General features: G+C 45.4%; 1 protein-coding gene across 3 annotated transcripts in view; it reads left to right on the top strand.

Annotated features, from left to right (window-relative positions):
- Vps39 (VPS39 subunit of HOPS complex) overlaps nucleotides 1–13,899 on the top strand; it is a 36,889-nt gene that overhangs the window by 9,328 nt on the left and 13,662 nt on the right. For all 3 annotated transcript variants that reach the window (XM_021191932.2, XM_021191931.1, XM_029536222.1), the window contains 6 exons: nucleotides 701–799; nucleotides 1,375–1,467; nucleotides 3,661–3,844; nucleotides 4,554–4,674; nucleotides 4,768–4,888; nucleotides 10,019–10,148. In XM_021191932.2, coding sequence (XP_021047591.1) covers nucleotides 701–799; nucleotides 1,375–1,467; nucleotides 3,661–3,844; nucleotides 4,554–4,674; nucleotides 4,768–4,888; nucleotides 10,019–10,148 — 748 coding nt within the window. The remainder of the gene's footprint in view (nucleotides 1–700; nucleotides 800–1,374; nucleotides 1,468–3,660; nucleotides 3,845–4,553; nucleotides 4,675–4,767; nucleotides 4,889–10,018; nucleotides 10,149–13,899) is intronic.

Here is a 13,899-nt window from a genome sequence, read left to right as displayed (position 1 = left end):
TCTTGTTAGATGAGGTACGAGAGGCAAGATTTGCATCTCCCATGTGCTAATTAACATGCCAGGTATTTGTGTGTCACAGGGGACTAGCCAGAGGGAAAGATGGTTGCCCAACAAACATTAGTAGGAAAGCAAGACTTTACATAGTATCATGAACTTGTTCATGATGTTAAATTGACTTGTTCTAAGCAGGTTTGCCATGGTCTTTGTCATTAGGGAGTTTTCATTGTTCAAAAAAGATCTTGTTTCGGCTAGTTCATCATCTTCTAGTCTTTTGACTCCCCAGCTTCTTCTCAGCTGGGATCACTGTTAGCTTCGGCAGCTCCCTTCCACTCTTTATTGCTTTCTGCTTGGGGGTTTTCTCTTCCCAATTCTTCCTAAGAATTATAAGCAGGTCTGTTGTCACCAACAGCCATGGGCAAGAAACATTTAAGGAAAGGCAGTTGGGGGAGAGAGCAGTTGTAGAATGGGAAATCTCTGGGTTTTGTTTCTGAATTGGGAATACGTGTGCAGAGAAGTCATCCTGAACCAGAGTTGTCTAAGTATTTGACAGTGGTGTTCCTCCGCCCAGCTTTGGCAGTGGGCCTTTAAGGTGCAGGGGATTTGCAAATTTGCATTCAAGTTGAGGTAGGGACTCGCCAGTCTGCTTGCCGCTGTGCCATGGAGTCATCAAATCCTCATTGGCTCGTGTGTCTCTCCTCAGCACACTGAGACAGGTGAGGAGGTGTTGCGGATGTGTGTGGCAGTGAGGAAGAAGCTGCAGCTGTACTTCTGGAAGGACAGAGAATTCCACGAACTACAGGTAAAGTCCACGGTGCCTGCCATGCATGCAGGGTGGGAGCTGCCACTGTAGCTAGCCTCCAGCCTCCTGGTTAGATCTAGTTAAACCCGGCTTGAGGTTCTCCCCAGGCAGGCACTGATGCAGAGTCCTGGGGCTTGCTTATTCGTGCCCACAATTCCACAGCATTCCTGCACACTGCTTTATCTTGTCTCTTCTAAGGGAGCCTTTCCTGCACTTTTTCCAGTTCCTGGGTGATTTATATTTTTATTAGGGTGACTCATATTGTTTATTGGTTGGTTGGTTTTCTTTTGTTATTGTTTTGAGACAGGATCTCTAGGTAGCTCTGGATTTCTTGGAACTTGATAATGTAGACCAGACTGGCCTTGAACTCACAGAAATCTGCCTGCCTTTGCCTCCCAAGTGCTAGAACTAAGCCCAGACCTTATTTGTATTTTATTTATATAGTTCTTCAAGAATTGTGCTCAGATATGGGTAGAGGGTATTTTGCAGAACGGAGATAATGTAACAGAAAACATGAATCCCATCCCACCCTGTTTTAATATCTTCTCAGTTGAACTCATATTCTCTTTATCCAGGGAGACTTTAGTGTGCCCGATGTGCCCAAGTCCATGGCATGGTGTGAAAATTCTATCTGCGTTGGTTTCAAGAGAGACTACTACCTGATCAGGGTAAGCCTTCTGTTCTTGCCACTCTCATCAGCTTGCCTTGGGCAAATGACCATGAGTTTTCCTTGGCAGATGGTCATTGCTTCTGAATCACAGGCCTGGAGACCTCCTTAAGTAGAGCTTTGGGTATAACAGGGCTCCTGTTTGTTTGCATAACTCTGTGTGTGTGTGTGTGTGTGTGTGTGTGTGTGTTTGTATGGGTGTGGGGTGGGTGTTTGTGTGTGTGTGTGTGTGTGTGTATGTGTGTGTCCACACACTCATGTGCATGTGCACTTAGCATTTCCACAAGTCAGGTGTTCATGTAACTGACGCCAAACAGAATCAACTCTCAGTTCTCTGCATTATTACCCACAGTATCTGGTGACGGGCAGGTCATTAGGGCTGCTGTTAGTCCATCTATCTGAATATCATACTCTTTTCCCTGTGTGTTACAGATCAGGCTGCTCAGGAATTACACATGAGTTTTACTGTTAGCGTTCAAGTTCAAAATCTCTGGCTGTATTTGTTTTCAGTATTTCCACCAATTTCAGAATTTGAGTAGGTATGCTATAGAAAATATCATTAAGGAAATAGAGGAAGTATAGCTACCCCACCCAAATCAGAAAGTCTGTGCAGGTGAAGGGTGGAACCTTTTGTTTGATTCTCCAGCACCTCAAAAGGGAAAGAAGAGAAGAGAAAACACGAACTCTTTGCCTTTTAGTATATGGGCTTCTACCTTGCTTTTTAAAAAATAATACCTTGCTGGGGGCTGGAGATGGCTTAGTGGTTGAGAGCACTCACTTCTCTTCTAGGGCACCCAGGTTCAGTTCTCAGCACCTACATGGTGACCAAACACTAGCTGGAACTCTGGCTCCAGGGGATCTGATGCCTTCTTCTGGCCTCCATGGGCACCAGGCACCTTATGGTACACAGATGCAGGCAGAACACCCATGCACATTAAAAAACATATCTTGCCGTGCAAATTGTTTTTATCATTGTTTTTTCTAATACAGAGTGGTGAATAGCACAACATTGTCCTTTCCCCTCTCATTTGCATACTGTAAGTAGAAAAGATGGAATGGTCCTTACTTCGTAATCTAAATCTCCTGGCTTCCCCCTAGTCTACTAACCCAGCTCTGGCAGTTCCAGAAGCCTTCCTCCTTGCTCCCATGGTGGAACTCTTCATCGTTTACCTCTCTGCTATTTCACTCCATGTGTTTAGTTCGGGGATATTTTACTATTGCTAGTATTCAGGGTCAAAGTCCTGCAGGAGTCACTGCTCTCAGCTGACAAGATACTAACAGTGCAGGGGAATGGCTGGCCCTGTGGCTCCTGTGGTTACATCTGTCACACAACATCACCACTACTGAGCTACATCATCAGCCCCCTTCTCTGTCTTAAGCATTCATTTTCTGAGGGTGGCAAATCTTGCTTTAAGACCCTGACATACATTAAGTTCTGTTCTTTTTGTTGTATAATAATGGATTTTGACAGATATCTAGGGTTATGTAACTAATTCCATAGTAACAATTCAAAGCAACTGTTACCTCATACATTCCTTCCAACCGCCTCCCATCCAGCTCCCAGGCCTCCACTACCAAGATGTGTTCTTTGTCTCCTAAGTTTTGTTTTTTGTAGAATGCCATATAAACAGTTGTATCAAGTAGAGATGTCTACTTAGCACAGTCCATTTGAGATTCATCTGTGTTTGTGTATCAGTGATTGCTGTTTTTCACAGATGAGTAGTGCTTGTGACGTGAATGGATGGGAGTTGGTTTATTCACTTGTCAGCTGATACAGTTGTCCCCCATTTTTAGCAGTTCTGAATAAAGGTGCTATAGACATTTTTATTTAGTGGTTTGTATAAATGTAAATTTTATTTCCCTGGACAATAACTGGGAGTGGTGTTGCTGGCTCCCATGTTTTGTCAGCTTTATAACAAGCTAGCATGTAAACTATCTGTGTCACTTTGCATTTTACCAGCAGCGATGATCTGTTATAGCACCTAGCATTGGTAGGTGCCAGGCAGATCCTTGTCACCATTTTTTAAAAACACATATTACACTGTGGTAAAGATTGTCATAACAAATACCATGTTCACGTCAAACGAGGACCATTACTGGCTTCTCTGGTTTGGGTTTTATGTGGATATTCCCAGGCTGCATTCGTGCCTCTGTCTGGGGACTGCTGGTTGACTCCCCTTATGTCTTCCTGCAGGTGGATGGAAAGGGGTCCATTAAAGAGCTCTTCCCAACAGGAAAGCAGTTGGAGCCCTTAGTTGCCCCTCTGGCAGATGGAAAAGTAGCTGTGGGTCAGGATGATCTGACTGTGGTGCTTAACGAGGAAGGCATCTGCACTCAGAAATGTGCCCTGAACTGGACAGACATCCCAGTGGCCATGGGTAAGGCCAGCAGTAGCGGTTGCTTTGTCGTTTGGGTGGGGTGGTGTCATCCCTGCAGCCTACCTTCCTCTACTCATACCCAGCATCCCCCACCTTTTTTTGTTTCTCTGCGTGGCCCTAGCTGTACTCTGTAAACCAAGCTGGCCTTGAACCCAGAGATCTGCTTGCCTCTGCTTCCTGAGTGCTGAGATTAAAGGTGTGCACTAGCACTACCTAGCTAAGTTCCTGTTCTTTTAAGTAAACACTTTTAGCTGGTCTTGCTATGTTAGCAAAGCACAGCATAGCTCTGTCATACAAGAGATGTCTTTTGATATCACTCAAGCAAACAATAGTCTTTTCTTTCTTTCTTTTTTCTTTTTTTTTCTTTTTTTTTTTTTTTTTTTTTTTGAGACAAGGTTTCTCTGTATAGCCCTAGCTGTCCAGGAACTCACTTTGTAGACCAGGCTGGCCTCGAACTCAGAAATCCACCTGCCTCTGCCTCCCGAGTGCTGGGATTAAAGGCGTGCACCATCACACCCGGCTAACAATAGTCTTCAGTGGTGAATTACAGTGAAGAATCCTCCTGTTTGAAGATTCTTGATTTAGGATTTTTTTTTTTTTTTTGAGATCCATTTATATCACTTTTATACAAGCAACTAAATCCAAGCCCATCCTTAACCCAAAGCCCTCAGCCAGTACTCCAGCTCAGCATGTCCTCCCTCTCTTGCAGAGCACCAGCCTCCATACATTGTTGCAGTGTTGCCACGATATGTGGAGATCCGGACACTGGAGCCAAGGCTTCTGGTCCAAAGCATCGAGCTGCAAAGGCCCCGCTTCGTTACATCAGGAGGGTGAGGAATTTCTCTCTTCACTGTGGCTGCTGCGTTGTTCCCAGGCCCCTAAAACAATCCCATGCCCACTTACCAGTATTCTGCCTTCTCCAGATCAAACATTATCTATGTGGCCAGCAATCATTTTGTTTGGAGACTCATTCCTGTCCCCATGGCAACCCAAATCCAACAGCTTCTCCAGGACAAGCAGTTTGAATTGGCTCTGCAGCTTGCAGTAAGTCTTGTTCCTTAGATTTGGGAAGCAGTCTGCTTTCCTCATCATTTTTTAAAGCGGCTGGACTCATATAGAGATTGGTATTTGGACTGTATTTAGATCTGTTTATATGAATGAAGAGTAAGCCAGGAGGGATTCAGGGTTTCAGTCCACCTTCAAGTGTCCATGAAACTAAGTGATTTACCTTGTTGACCTGTTCAAGTGTAGAGTGGATGTCAGTTATAATGGTGTCCTCTAGAAAGTAATGAAAGAATAAAATAATAAGAGGGTTTGTTTGGAACAATTAAAGACAATGCATGCCGGGTGGTGGTGACGAACACCTTTAGTCCCAGCACTTGGGAGGCAGAGGCAGGCGGATTTCTGAGTTTGAGACCAGCCTGGTCCTCAAAGTGAGTTCCAGGACAGCCAGGACTATACAGAGAAACCCTGTCTCGAAAAACAACAACAACAACAACAAAACCAAACAAAAAACAAAATAAAGACAATGCATACATTAACAAATGTCACAATACTGTCTAATTGAATGTAGCCACTAGAGGGCCCTCAGTTCTTTCATCAGTGAATTCTTCAATCTCTGGAACCTCCTCTCTTGTTAGGTTGAGCCTTACATTGAACTGTAGCCTTCTGTTTACTGTGGCCACTGGGCCAGTCAGCTTTTTACTGTCACAAGAGACAACTTAAGAAAAGGTATGTTTATTTACATTTTCCAAGATCCAAAGTCCAAATGACATAGTGCAGGCTCTGTGACAAGGGCCACTCTTGTCTTTGATACCACCCAGAATGAGTAGGAATGCAAGGGCATGTAGTCCGGTCCACCATGAGCAGACACGAGCAAACGAGGGGCCAGGGCTCTGTTCAGAACAGCCCTTTCCCTTTGTCCCTAATGATGTGGAAACCTTCCATATGCCCCGCTTCTTGAAGGCCACCCTACTTCTCGGTATTGCCACCTAGAAAACAAATTCCCACCCCTGGTATCCACTGGGAGACACAAACCACATTCAGACCTTTGCAGCCACTTGCTCTCCTTTGTGTTCCTGTGGCTTGTTGTTCCCAGCAAAGCAGCAGTGCGTCTTGTTCCAGTTTCTCTCCCATTGCCAGTGAGTTCCCCCTGTGTAGTTTTTGAGACAAGGCTCTGTAGCCTGTGCCAGTCTCAAGCTTACGGCGGTTTTCCTGCCTTACCCTCCAAGACTGGATCACAGCACACGCTGACTGACACATGTGCTTTATGTGATATTTTTTAGTATCTGCAGAGAGTGGACTTAGTCTCCGAGCCTAACCTGGGTCAGTGCTAATCCAAAGAGGTCTTGCTATAATAGTAAGCTTGATTCCTGGGTCTCTAAAGGAAAAGCAGCAATCACTTAATTACTTATGGCAGTGCTTTTGTGTGTGTGTACATGTGTGTGTACTGGTGGACATCACCAGTGTGTACACATCTGGAGGATAGAGGCCAGCCTCAGGTGTTGTGCCTCTGGACAGCCATCTACCTTGTCCTATCCCATCCTCCCCCCCACCACACCCCTCCAGAGTGTCTCAATGGGACCTGGGGCTCATCAGTTAGGCTAAGCTGACTAGACATCGAGCCCTAAGGAGCCTCCTCTCTCTGCCTCCCCAGCACTGAGATTGCATGCAGTACCACTTGGCTATGCTTTTTTACATGGGTTTTAGGGATCAAACTCTTTATGACTTAAAGATCAAGTACTTTATGACTGAGTTATTTCTCAGCCAATGCTGGCTGTTTTAAATGCAACTTTTATTTTGCATGTGTAAATTTTGTAATTAAATTAGAAGTCCCACTTTAAAATGCTAATTTTTTCAAGCTTTTTACATGTACATATTGTATGTTAAATATATTGCCCCTTCTCTCTGTCCTGCCTTCCCTTCCCTTCCCTTCCCTTCCCTTCCCTTCCTTCCCCTCCCCTCCCCTCCCCTTCTCATCCCAATGTGTGTGTGTGTGTGTGTGTATATATATATATACACACACACACACACACATATGTGCATATATACACACACACAAAACAAGAGGAGGCGGGAGTGGATTTTTTGTATCTGTAAAAAAATCTAGGAACTAGGGACTGGAGAGATGGCTCAGCGGTTAAGAGCACTGACTGTTCTTTCAGAGGTCCTGAGTTTAATTCCCAGCAACCACGTGGTGGCTTACAACTGTCTATAATGAGATCTGATGCCCTCTTCTGGTGTGTTTGAAGAGAGATACAATGTACTCACATATGTAAAATTAGTAAATAATAATAATAAAAAAAAATCTAGGAACCATGAATGAGGTAGAAAGGTATATTTGTCTTTCTAAGGCTGAAACCAACATCCCAGTGTGTACACATGGCACTTTTCCTTTACCCTTTGTGTGAGCCAGACATCCAGGTTGGCTCCATGAAGTAGTTGTTGTACTACTGCAGTCGACCCTGGAATGCGAGTGTCCCTAGGCTGTGTGGACCTGACGCCCTCCTCGTGCATGAGTTCTGGAGCGGGTCATCTGGAAGATGCGTGCTAAGCTTCTTTGCAGTCTCCACACTGCTCTCCACAGCTCTGCACTGGTGGGCATTCCTACCAGCAGTGCATAGTCTCCCTCTTGTCCTCACCCTCGCCTGTGCCTCTTGATACTCATTTGCATTCTGACTACCGTTCAGACTAGGCTAAACCGGAATCTTGATGTAGTTTTAATTTGCATTCCTCTGGCAGCTAATGAGATTCAGCATTTCTTCATATTTTTATCAGCATTCTCTATTCATCTTGGGCGTGTGTGTGTGTGTGTGTGTGTGTGTGTGTGTGTGTGTTAGGTGGCATCCTCAGTCACTTTCTACCTTAGTTTTCGAGCCTGGAGATAACCAGTTTGGTTAAACTGCCTAGCCTAGGGATGTTGTTCTCAACACCCTAGCTGTACACCTGGTCAGAGTCCTATTGGAGTGTTGGGGCTCTGAATTCAGGTCCTTAAATACTGGAGCCATCTTAAGGACACCTTAGTACTTAAAGCTGAACCATCTTTCCAACCCAATGTTTCATCTTTTTTTATTTTTATTTTTTTTATTTTTAAAGAACCATTTATATTTTTATGTACCTGGGTGTTTTGCCTACATATGTGTCTGTATACCACATGTGTGACAGTTGCCCAAGGTGGCTATGATGGGATGGCCTGCCAGTAATTTCAGCCTTGGAAAGTGGAGACAGATCATCCCCAGAGCCAACTGGCTGGTGTGACTGTCCCTGTCAATCAGCTCTGGTGTGACTGAGAGACCCTGACGGATGGAGTAAGGTGGAAGAGGGATTGAAGATGATTCCCTGCTTCAGCCTAGTGTCTCACATGCACACACACACACGCACACACACCACCTAGTCACATGTGCACACACACATAAATATGGGAAAGAAAGAAAAGTGGAAACAATCTCTAGGATGTTTGGAGTTACACTGACTTGAGCAGAAGGTGTGTCATGATATCTGAGAGTAAGCTTGAAAAGAGGGCAGAGCCAGGTGTAGAAAGCCTTCGTGCACAGAGAGGTACAGCTGTGTGCTGACAGTTGTGGACTAGGGTGATGGTAGGGAAGGGAGGGGAAGGGATGGGAGGAGAGGAAGAAAGAAACTGAGAAGAATTTTATTTATGTATTAACCTAATTAAAAATGTGATTGTGTGTATGTACATGTGCGTAGGTGTGTGTATGTGTGTGTGTGTGTTAGGACACACATATGCAGGTCTTTCCTTTTCCTTTCCTTCCCTTCTCTTCTCTTCTCTTTTCTTTTTCTTTTTGAGACAGATTTTTTCAGTGTAGTCCTTGCTGTCCTAGAATTCTCTGTTATGGGGTCCAGTCAGATCCCACACAGTTCAGACACCAGTCAATGCAGAAAAGAAAAGTTTATTGTAATCAAGCTGTTGCTGATGGATCTGGGATGCAGACTCAGGAGCTGAACACACCCTGAGCCAGAGTGCTACCGAACTTTTAAGCCTGAAAAACTTAAACATCTGGACCAAGTTACAGTTACATTTTCCCATCCATTAGGATCCAGGGATGGAGGGCTTTCCTGTGTGCTGCATTTCCCTTTGTGGCACACTTATCCTGTTCTCATTGATCGGTGTGTTCAACTGCAGCAGGGGGAATGCCTAGCATTCTTGTCTCAACTTTCCAGCTAGGACGTCAGTTACCCAGAGAGGTCTTGGGAACTTAGTTTATTTGACCCCTATTCAAAATGGAAGCTTTATTCAAAATGGCTTCAGTTTGGTTCCTTCTTATAGACTGTGTAGACCAGGTTGGCCTTGAACTCACAAAGATCCAATTGCCTCAGCCTCCCAAGTGCTGGGACTAAAGGGGTCCGTCACACTGCCCAATAGGTTTTCTTTTAAATGTAACCTTAGGTATGATGAGATTTGGCCAGCTTTCCATTAATGCCCTTTCATGGGGGAACCAGGATCAAATATGGCACTCACATTCATTTAATTAGCATATATCCTCTAGGCTGTGCAGTGTCTTCTTTCCTTGTCATGGCCTTAATAGGCCATTCCCCCTACTGCAGTTGAATGCACCGATCAATGAGAACAGGATAAGTGTACCACAAAGGGAAATGCAGCACATTTCAGGGCACTAGTTAGGTACTTTGTAGAAGCCCTAGTTAGTTTTTGTTGCGTAGTTACTTAACAGTGTGAGGAGAAGATTGCCAGGCACAGGCCTGTGTGTGATATACATTCATGCATGTAGGCAAACACTCAAAATAAAAATAAATTTTTAAAATTATGTAGCTAAGGGGATAGAGAGATGGCTCGTAGGTTAAGATCATTGGCTGCATTTGCAGAGGACCTAAGCTGGATTACTAGCAGTCACATGTCACCTCACAACTCTAGTTCCAGGGTAATCTGGTGCTCTCCAGGGTATTCTGGTCTCCATGGGCACTGCAGGCAAAACACCTAAAATCAAATGTTGTTTTAGTTATGTAACCACGTATTAGTGTCGTTGTTTGAAGAAGTAAAAGGTTTTAGGAGAAGATTGTCAGGCAGTCCGCACGGGTGGCTGCTGCCCTTGAATGCTGTAGCACCTGCCCCTGCTTTCTAGGGTGGCTTACCACCTAGAATGGGCAAAGCAAATATTTGAGAGCGAACGAGTTTTTATTTCTTCTGTCTTTTCTTAGGAAATGAAAGATGACTCAGACAGTGAAAAGCAGCAGCAGATTCATCACATTAAGAACCTGTATGCCTTCAACCTCTTCTGCCAGAAGCGCTTTGATGAGTCCATGCAGGTCTTTGCTAAACTTGGCACAGGTAACAAGCAGGTGTGGCTTTGGGCTTCAAGATATGAGATCTCAGCTTCTGCTCCAGCCACCATGTCTGCTCTTTGTTGCTGCACTTCCCCAGCCACGACAGACTTATCCCTCTGAAATCATAAGCCAGACAAGTCCCTCTTTATATACGTTGCCTTGGTTATGTGATGGCATTAGGAGGGTCACTAGTCCAGCCTGCCAGAGCTCATGCAAAGCACTGAGCGCCCAGCTTCCATTCTCTCCTCTACAGATCATGCTTGTAAAAGAGCCGTAATGATAGTGCTCCCTAGAGATCCTGTGAAGGTTAGGTGAGGCGACTGGACAGCGCAGAGTGCCGCACCGTGTGTCTGCTGCTGTTACTACATCCGTTTGGCTTTCTTCCACATCCTTTTGTTGTTCTCTCCTTCCTCCTCTTACCTTCTCTCCATATTTGTCCTTGGCCAGTAACTTGGGTTCTTGGTTATGAATAGTGGAGATGAGCTCTGAATAATTTACTAGAGTCTGATCAATTGAACAGGGTTGAGTGAATCATTAGGTTGGGGTTACAGGGTCCCATAAAATTGATAGGTCAACTTTTGTTTTGTTCTTCAAGACAGCGTTTCTCTGTGTAGCCCTGACTATCCTGGAACTGCTCTTTAGACCATGCTTGGACCATGCTTGCCTCAAACTCACTGTGATCCCCCTGCCTCTGCCTCTGTCTCTGCCTCTGCTTCTCTAGTGCTGGGATTAAAGATGTGTGCAACCATTGCCACAACCCAACCCAACTTTGGGTCAATCTCTTATGGTATCAAAGGGAACTCTGGAGGTCTTCAGAGCAGGAAGGCGGACAGAAATTAGTTTCTAGCCACAACAGACTGGGTGACCTTACTTCGATATAGCCGCTTCCTTAGCTGTTGCCCCTACCATCTCCATGGTACTTCATCCCCTGTAAAAGTCACTCCCTGCCAACTTGCCAGTTGCTGGCACCAAAGCTCTTCAGCTATACAGTCCTTTTCCGAGGTAGCTGACTGTCATGGCTGACAGGTTGGTGCTGTCTGAGTCCTGGGTCCTCAGTTCTCCCAAGTGAGTCTTCATGGAGTTGATCAAGTACCGTGCACAACAGCTGGCTTTTCCCAGAGGTGTAATCTGGGATACCCAGGTAGACACCTCAGTGCCTTTTGTAACTACAGTGCCTCCTGTATTCTGTTGATTCACAAGGGTCATTACAGGTGTAGGACAAGGGAAAGCAGACTCCTTGAGGAAAGGATGTGTACAAGGACTGTGTGGGATGGACATGCACCACACTGACCCTCAGCCTCCTCCTGCACCTTCTCAGGGTCTAGGGCCCTGATCACCAGGTCAGGGCCCCATTCCCAGCCTTGTTAGTGTCGGGAAGGATGGTTGGCCCTCTGAATCTGAAAGTTAAGGTAGTCCTCGAGCCACAAATACAGTTTGCAGGAAGGAACTCACCAAGCAAAAGCAAGTTGCTGTTGAGAAGGGAGGTGGAGCTAGAGAAATGGCTCAGTCAGGTTTCAGGAGATGGCCATTACAAACATGAGGACCTATTTGCATTAAAGTGGGATTTGTGTGGGATTTTCTGTTTCTTTTAGGTCTGGTGTGGTTTGTAGTTGTGAGCCAGCTTGCTCTCTGTTATTTTGAAACATTAGATCACTAATGCAGGCACTCTTTCCACTTCATGTACATGTGCTGGCTGCTCCCTCAGCCTACAGTGTTCTTCTCTGGACCCTGGCATGGCTCATGGAGCCACCTCTGTCAGGTAATAACTAAAATGCCCTATCTGTAGAGATGCCTAACTATTTTATATTCAAATGCAATCCTGAGCCCTCAGGACATGGGACTGTGGGAGAGAGTGACAGGGAGCAAACAGACATTTGTGGCACTGGGGGTAGGGGGTCCTGAGTTTGTAGACAAGGTACTTAAGCCATGTGAGACTGTAGGCTGAGGGAGCAGCCAGCACATGTACATGAAGTGGAAAGAGTGCCTAGGAATTCAGGAATTGGCCAGCTGGCAGCATGGGTAAGCTGCCTGGCACCTTTTCTCTGAATGAGGAATATCATATCCTGTTCTCCTATGTCTCAGTCCTTGGTTTTGTGTGTGTAGTGTTTTGTATGTGAGGCATAACCCTGGACTCAGAACCTTCTCCTAAGTGTTGGCAGTGCCAGCTCTGCCCTTAGTGCTGGGGTGTCTAGGTTAATACATTATATCACAGGTACACAAAGTGCTTACAGTTAAACATTCAGGGGGTAGGTGCGTGGTGATAGAGTTCTCCAGGAGTAGGAAGACTAAGGGAGGTCAGACATGGTGATTCAACCTGTGTGTTGTCTTGGCACCTGGAATGTTTAGATAGTAGGATTGTACAAAGCCATCCTGGGCTATGTAGTGAATTCTAGGCAAGTCTGACATGTAGTTTGAGACCCTGTCTCAACAACCAAACAAATGTAAGAAAGAAGAGGTGGATTGGGCCCTGAAGAGTGAAAAGGAAACTGGAATATGAAGGAACCATGGAGACATAGTCCCATTCTTTGTCCACTTTCCTGTGAGCCCAGTGCACCATTTGGTGGTGTGTAGTAGATCATGCTAGAAAGATACATTGGAGCTAGATTTCAAAGAACCTTGAAGGTCACAAAGGAGCTTAGTGTTTGATAGACATAAGGTGACATTTCAAGGCCTTTTGGTTTTGCAGTGGTAGAATTGGAATCTGGGACTTGAATCCCTGAGCTGCCCACCATCGCAGGCAGCCTCCTATCACAGGTATTCAGAAGAATGTTAGTGGGCAGCTGGGCGTTTGTGGCGCACGCCTTTAATCCCAGCACTTGGGAGGCAGAGACAGGTGGATCTCTGAGTTCGAGGCCAGACTGGTCTACAGAGTTAGTGCCAGGACAGCCAGAGCTACACAGAGAAACCCTGTCTCGAAAAACAAAAAAAATAAATAAATAAAAAAGAATGTTAGTGGGCATGGCTGTAGGTAGGTGCAGGAGACAGATAGATGGAAGCCGTGTGTTGACTTACAGTTCCTCACAGCTGCTTTGGTGGGGCTCCGGGAAGCTCTGCCAGCTGCCCTGTTCAGTTGCACATCCTTGTCAGTGCTCTAAGGAGCAAGGTCTTCTTAGATGGGTCAGATACTGTGACATGGGGTTAACTGGGTTCTAGGAGCCTCACAGGAAGACCTGTGTCTGGTATGGGGGAACCGGCCAAACCCACTCTGACATTTTTTTTTCCTCTTCACTTCTCTTCTCTGTCCCTGTCCCTGTCCCTGCCCCTGCCTCTGCCCCTGCCCCTGCCCCTGCCCCTGCCCCTGCCCCTGCCCCTGCCCCTGCCCCTGCCCCTCTTTCCTTTTTGCTTGTTTCAGTTTGGTTTTTCAAGATAAGATTTCTCTGTGTAGCCCTGGCTGTCCTGGATTTCACTCTGTAGACCAGGCTGGCCTCAAACTTACTGAGGTCTGCCTTCCTCTGCCTCCTGAGCTGACATTTTCTATAGGAAAACAAAGCATAGATTGTTGGCACAAACGTTTAAAGAATGTGAGGAAGATCTTTTAAGAAATCTTGATTCAAGTTTATCCCTCATTTTATCCCTCTTCATACAGATGTTTTCCACATGTACACATTTTTAGCAGAATTGTGATCATAATGTCACATACTTTATAACTACACTGTGCATTACATCATAACACTCTCATCAGCTGAAGTAAACGAACTTTATTCTGCTGTTGAAGGACTTACACATTGTTTCCAAAAATTGAAGTTATAAACAAT

Source organism: Mus pahari, chromosome 3 (genome assembly GCF_900095145.1).
Source record: "Mus pahari chromosome 3, PAHARI_EIJ_v1.1, whole genome shotgun sequence".
In the NCBI taxonomy this organism is placed as follows: Eukaryota; Metazoa; Chordata; class Mammalia; order Rodentia; family Muridae; genus Mus; species Mus pahari.
Note: the sequence above shows the minus strand (reverse complement) of the source record. Positions and strands in the feature narration are given on the sequence as shown.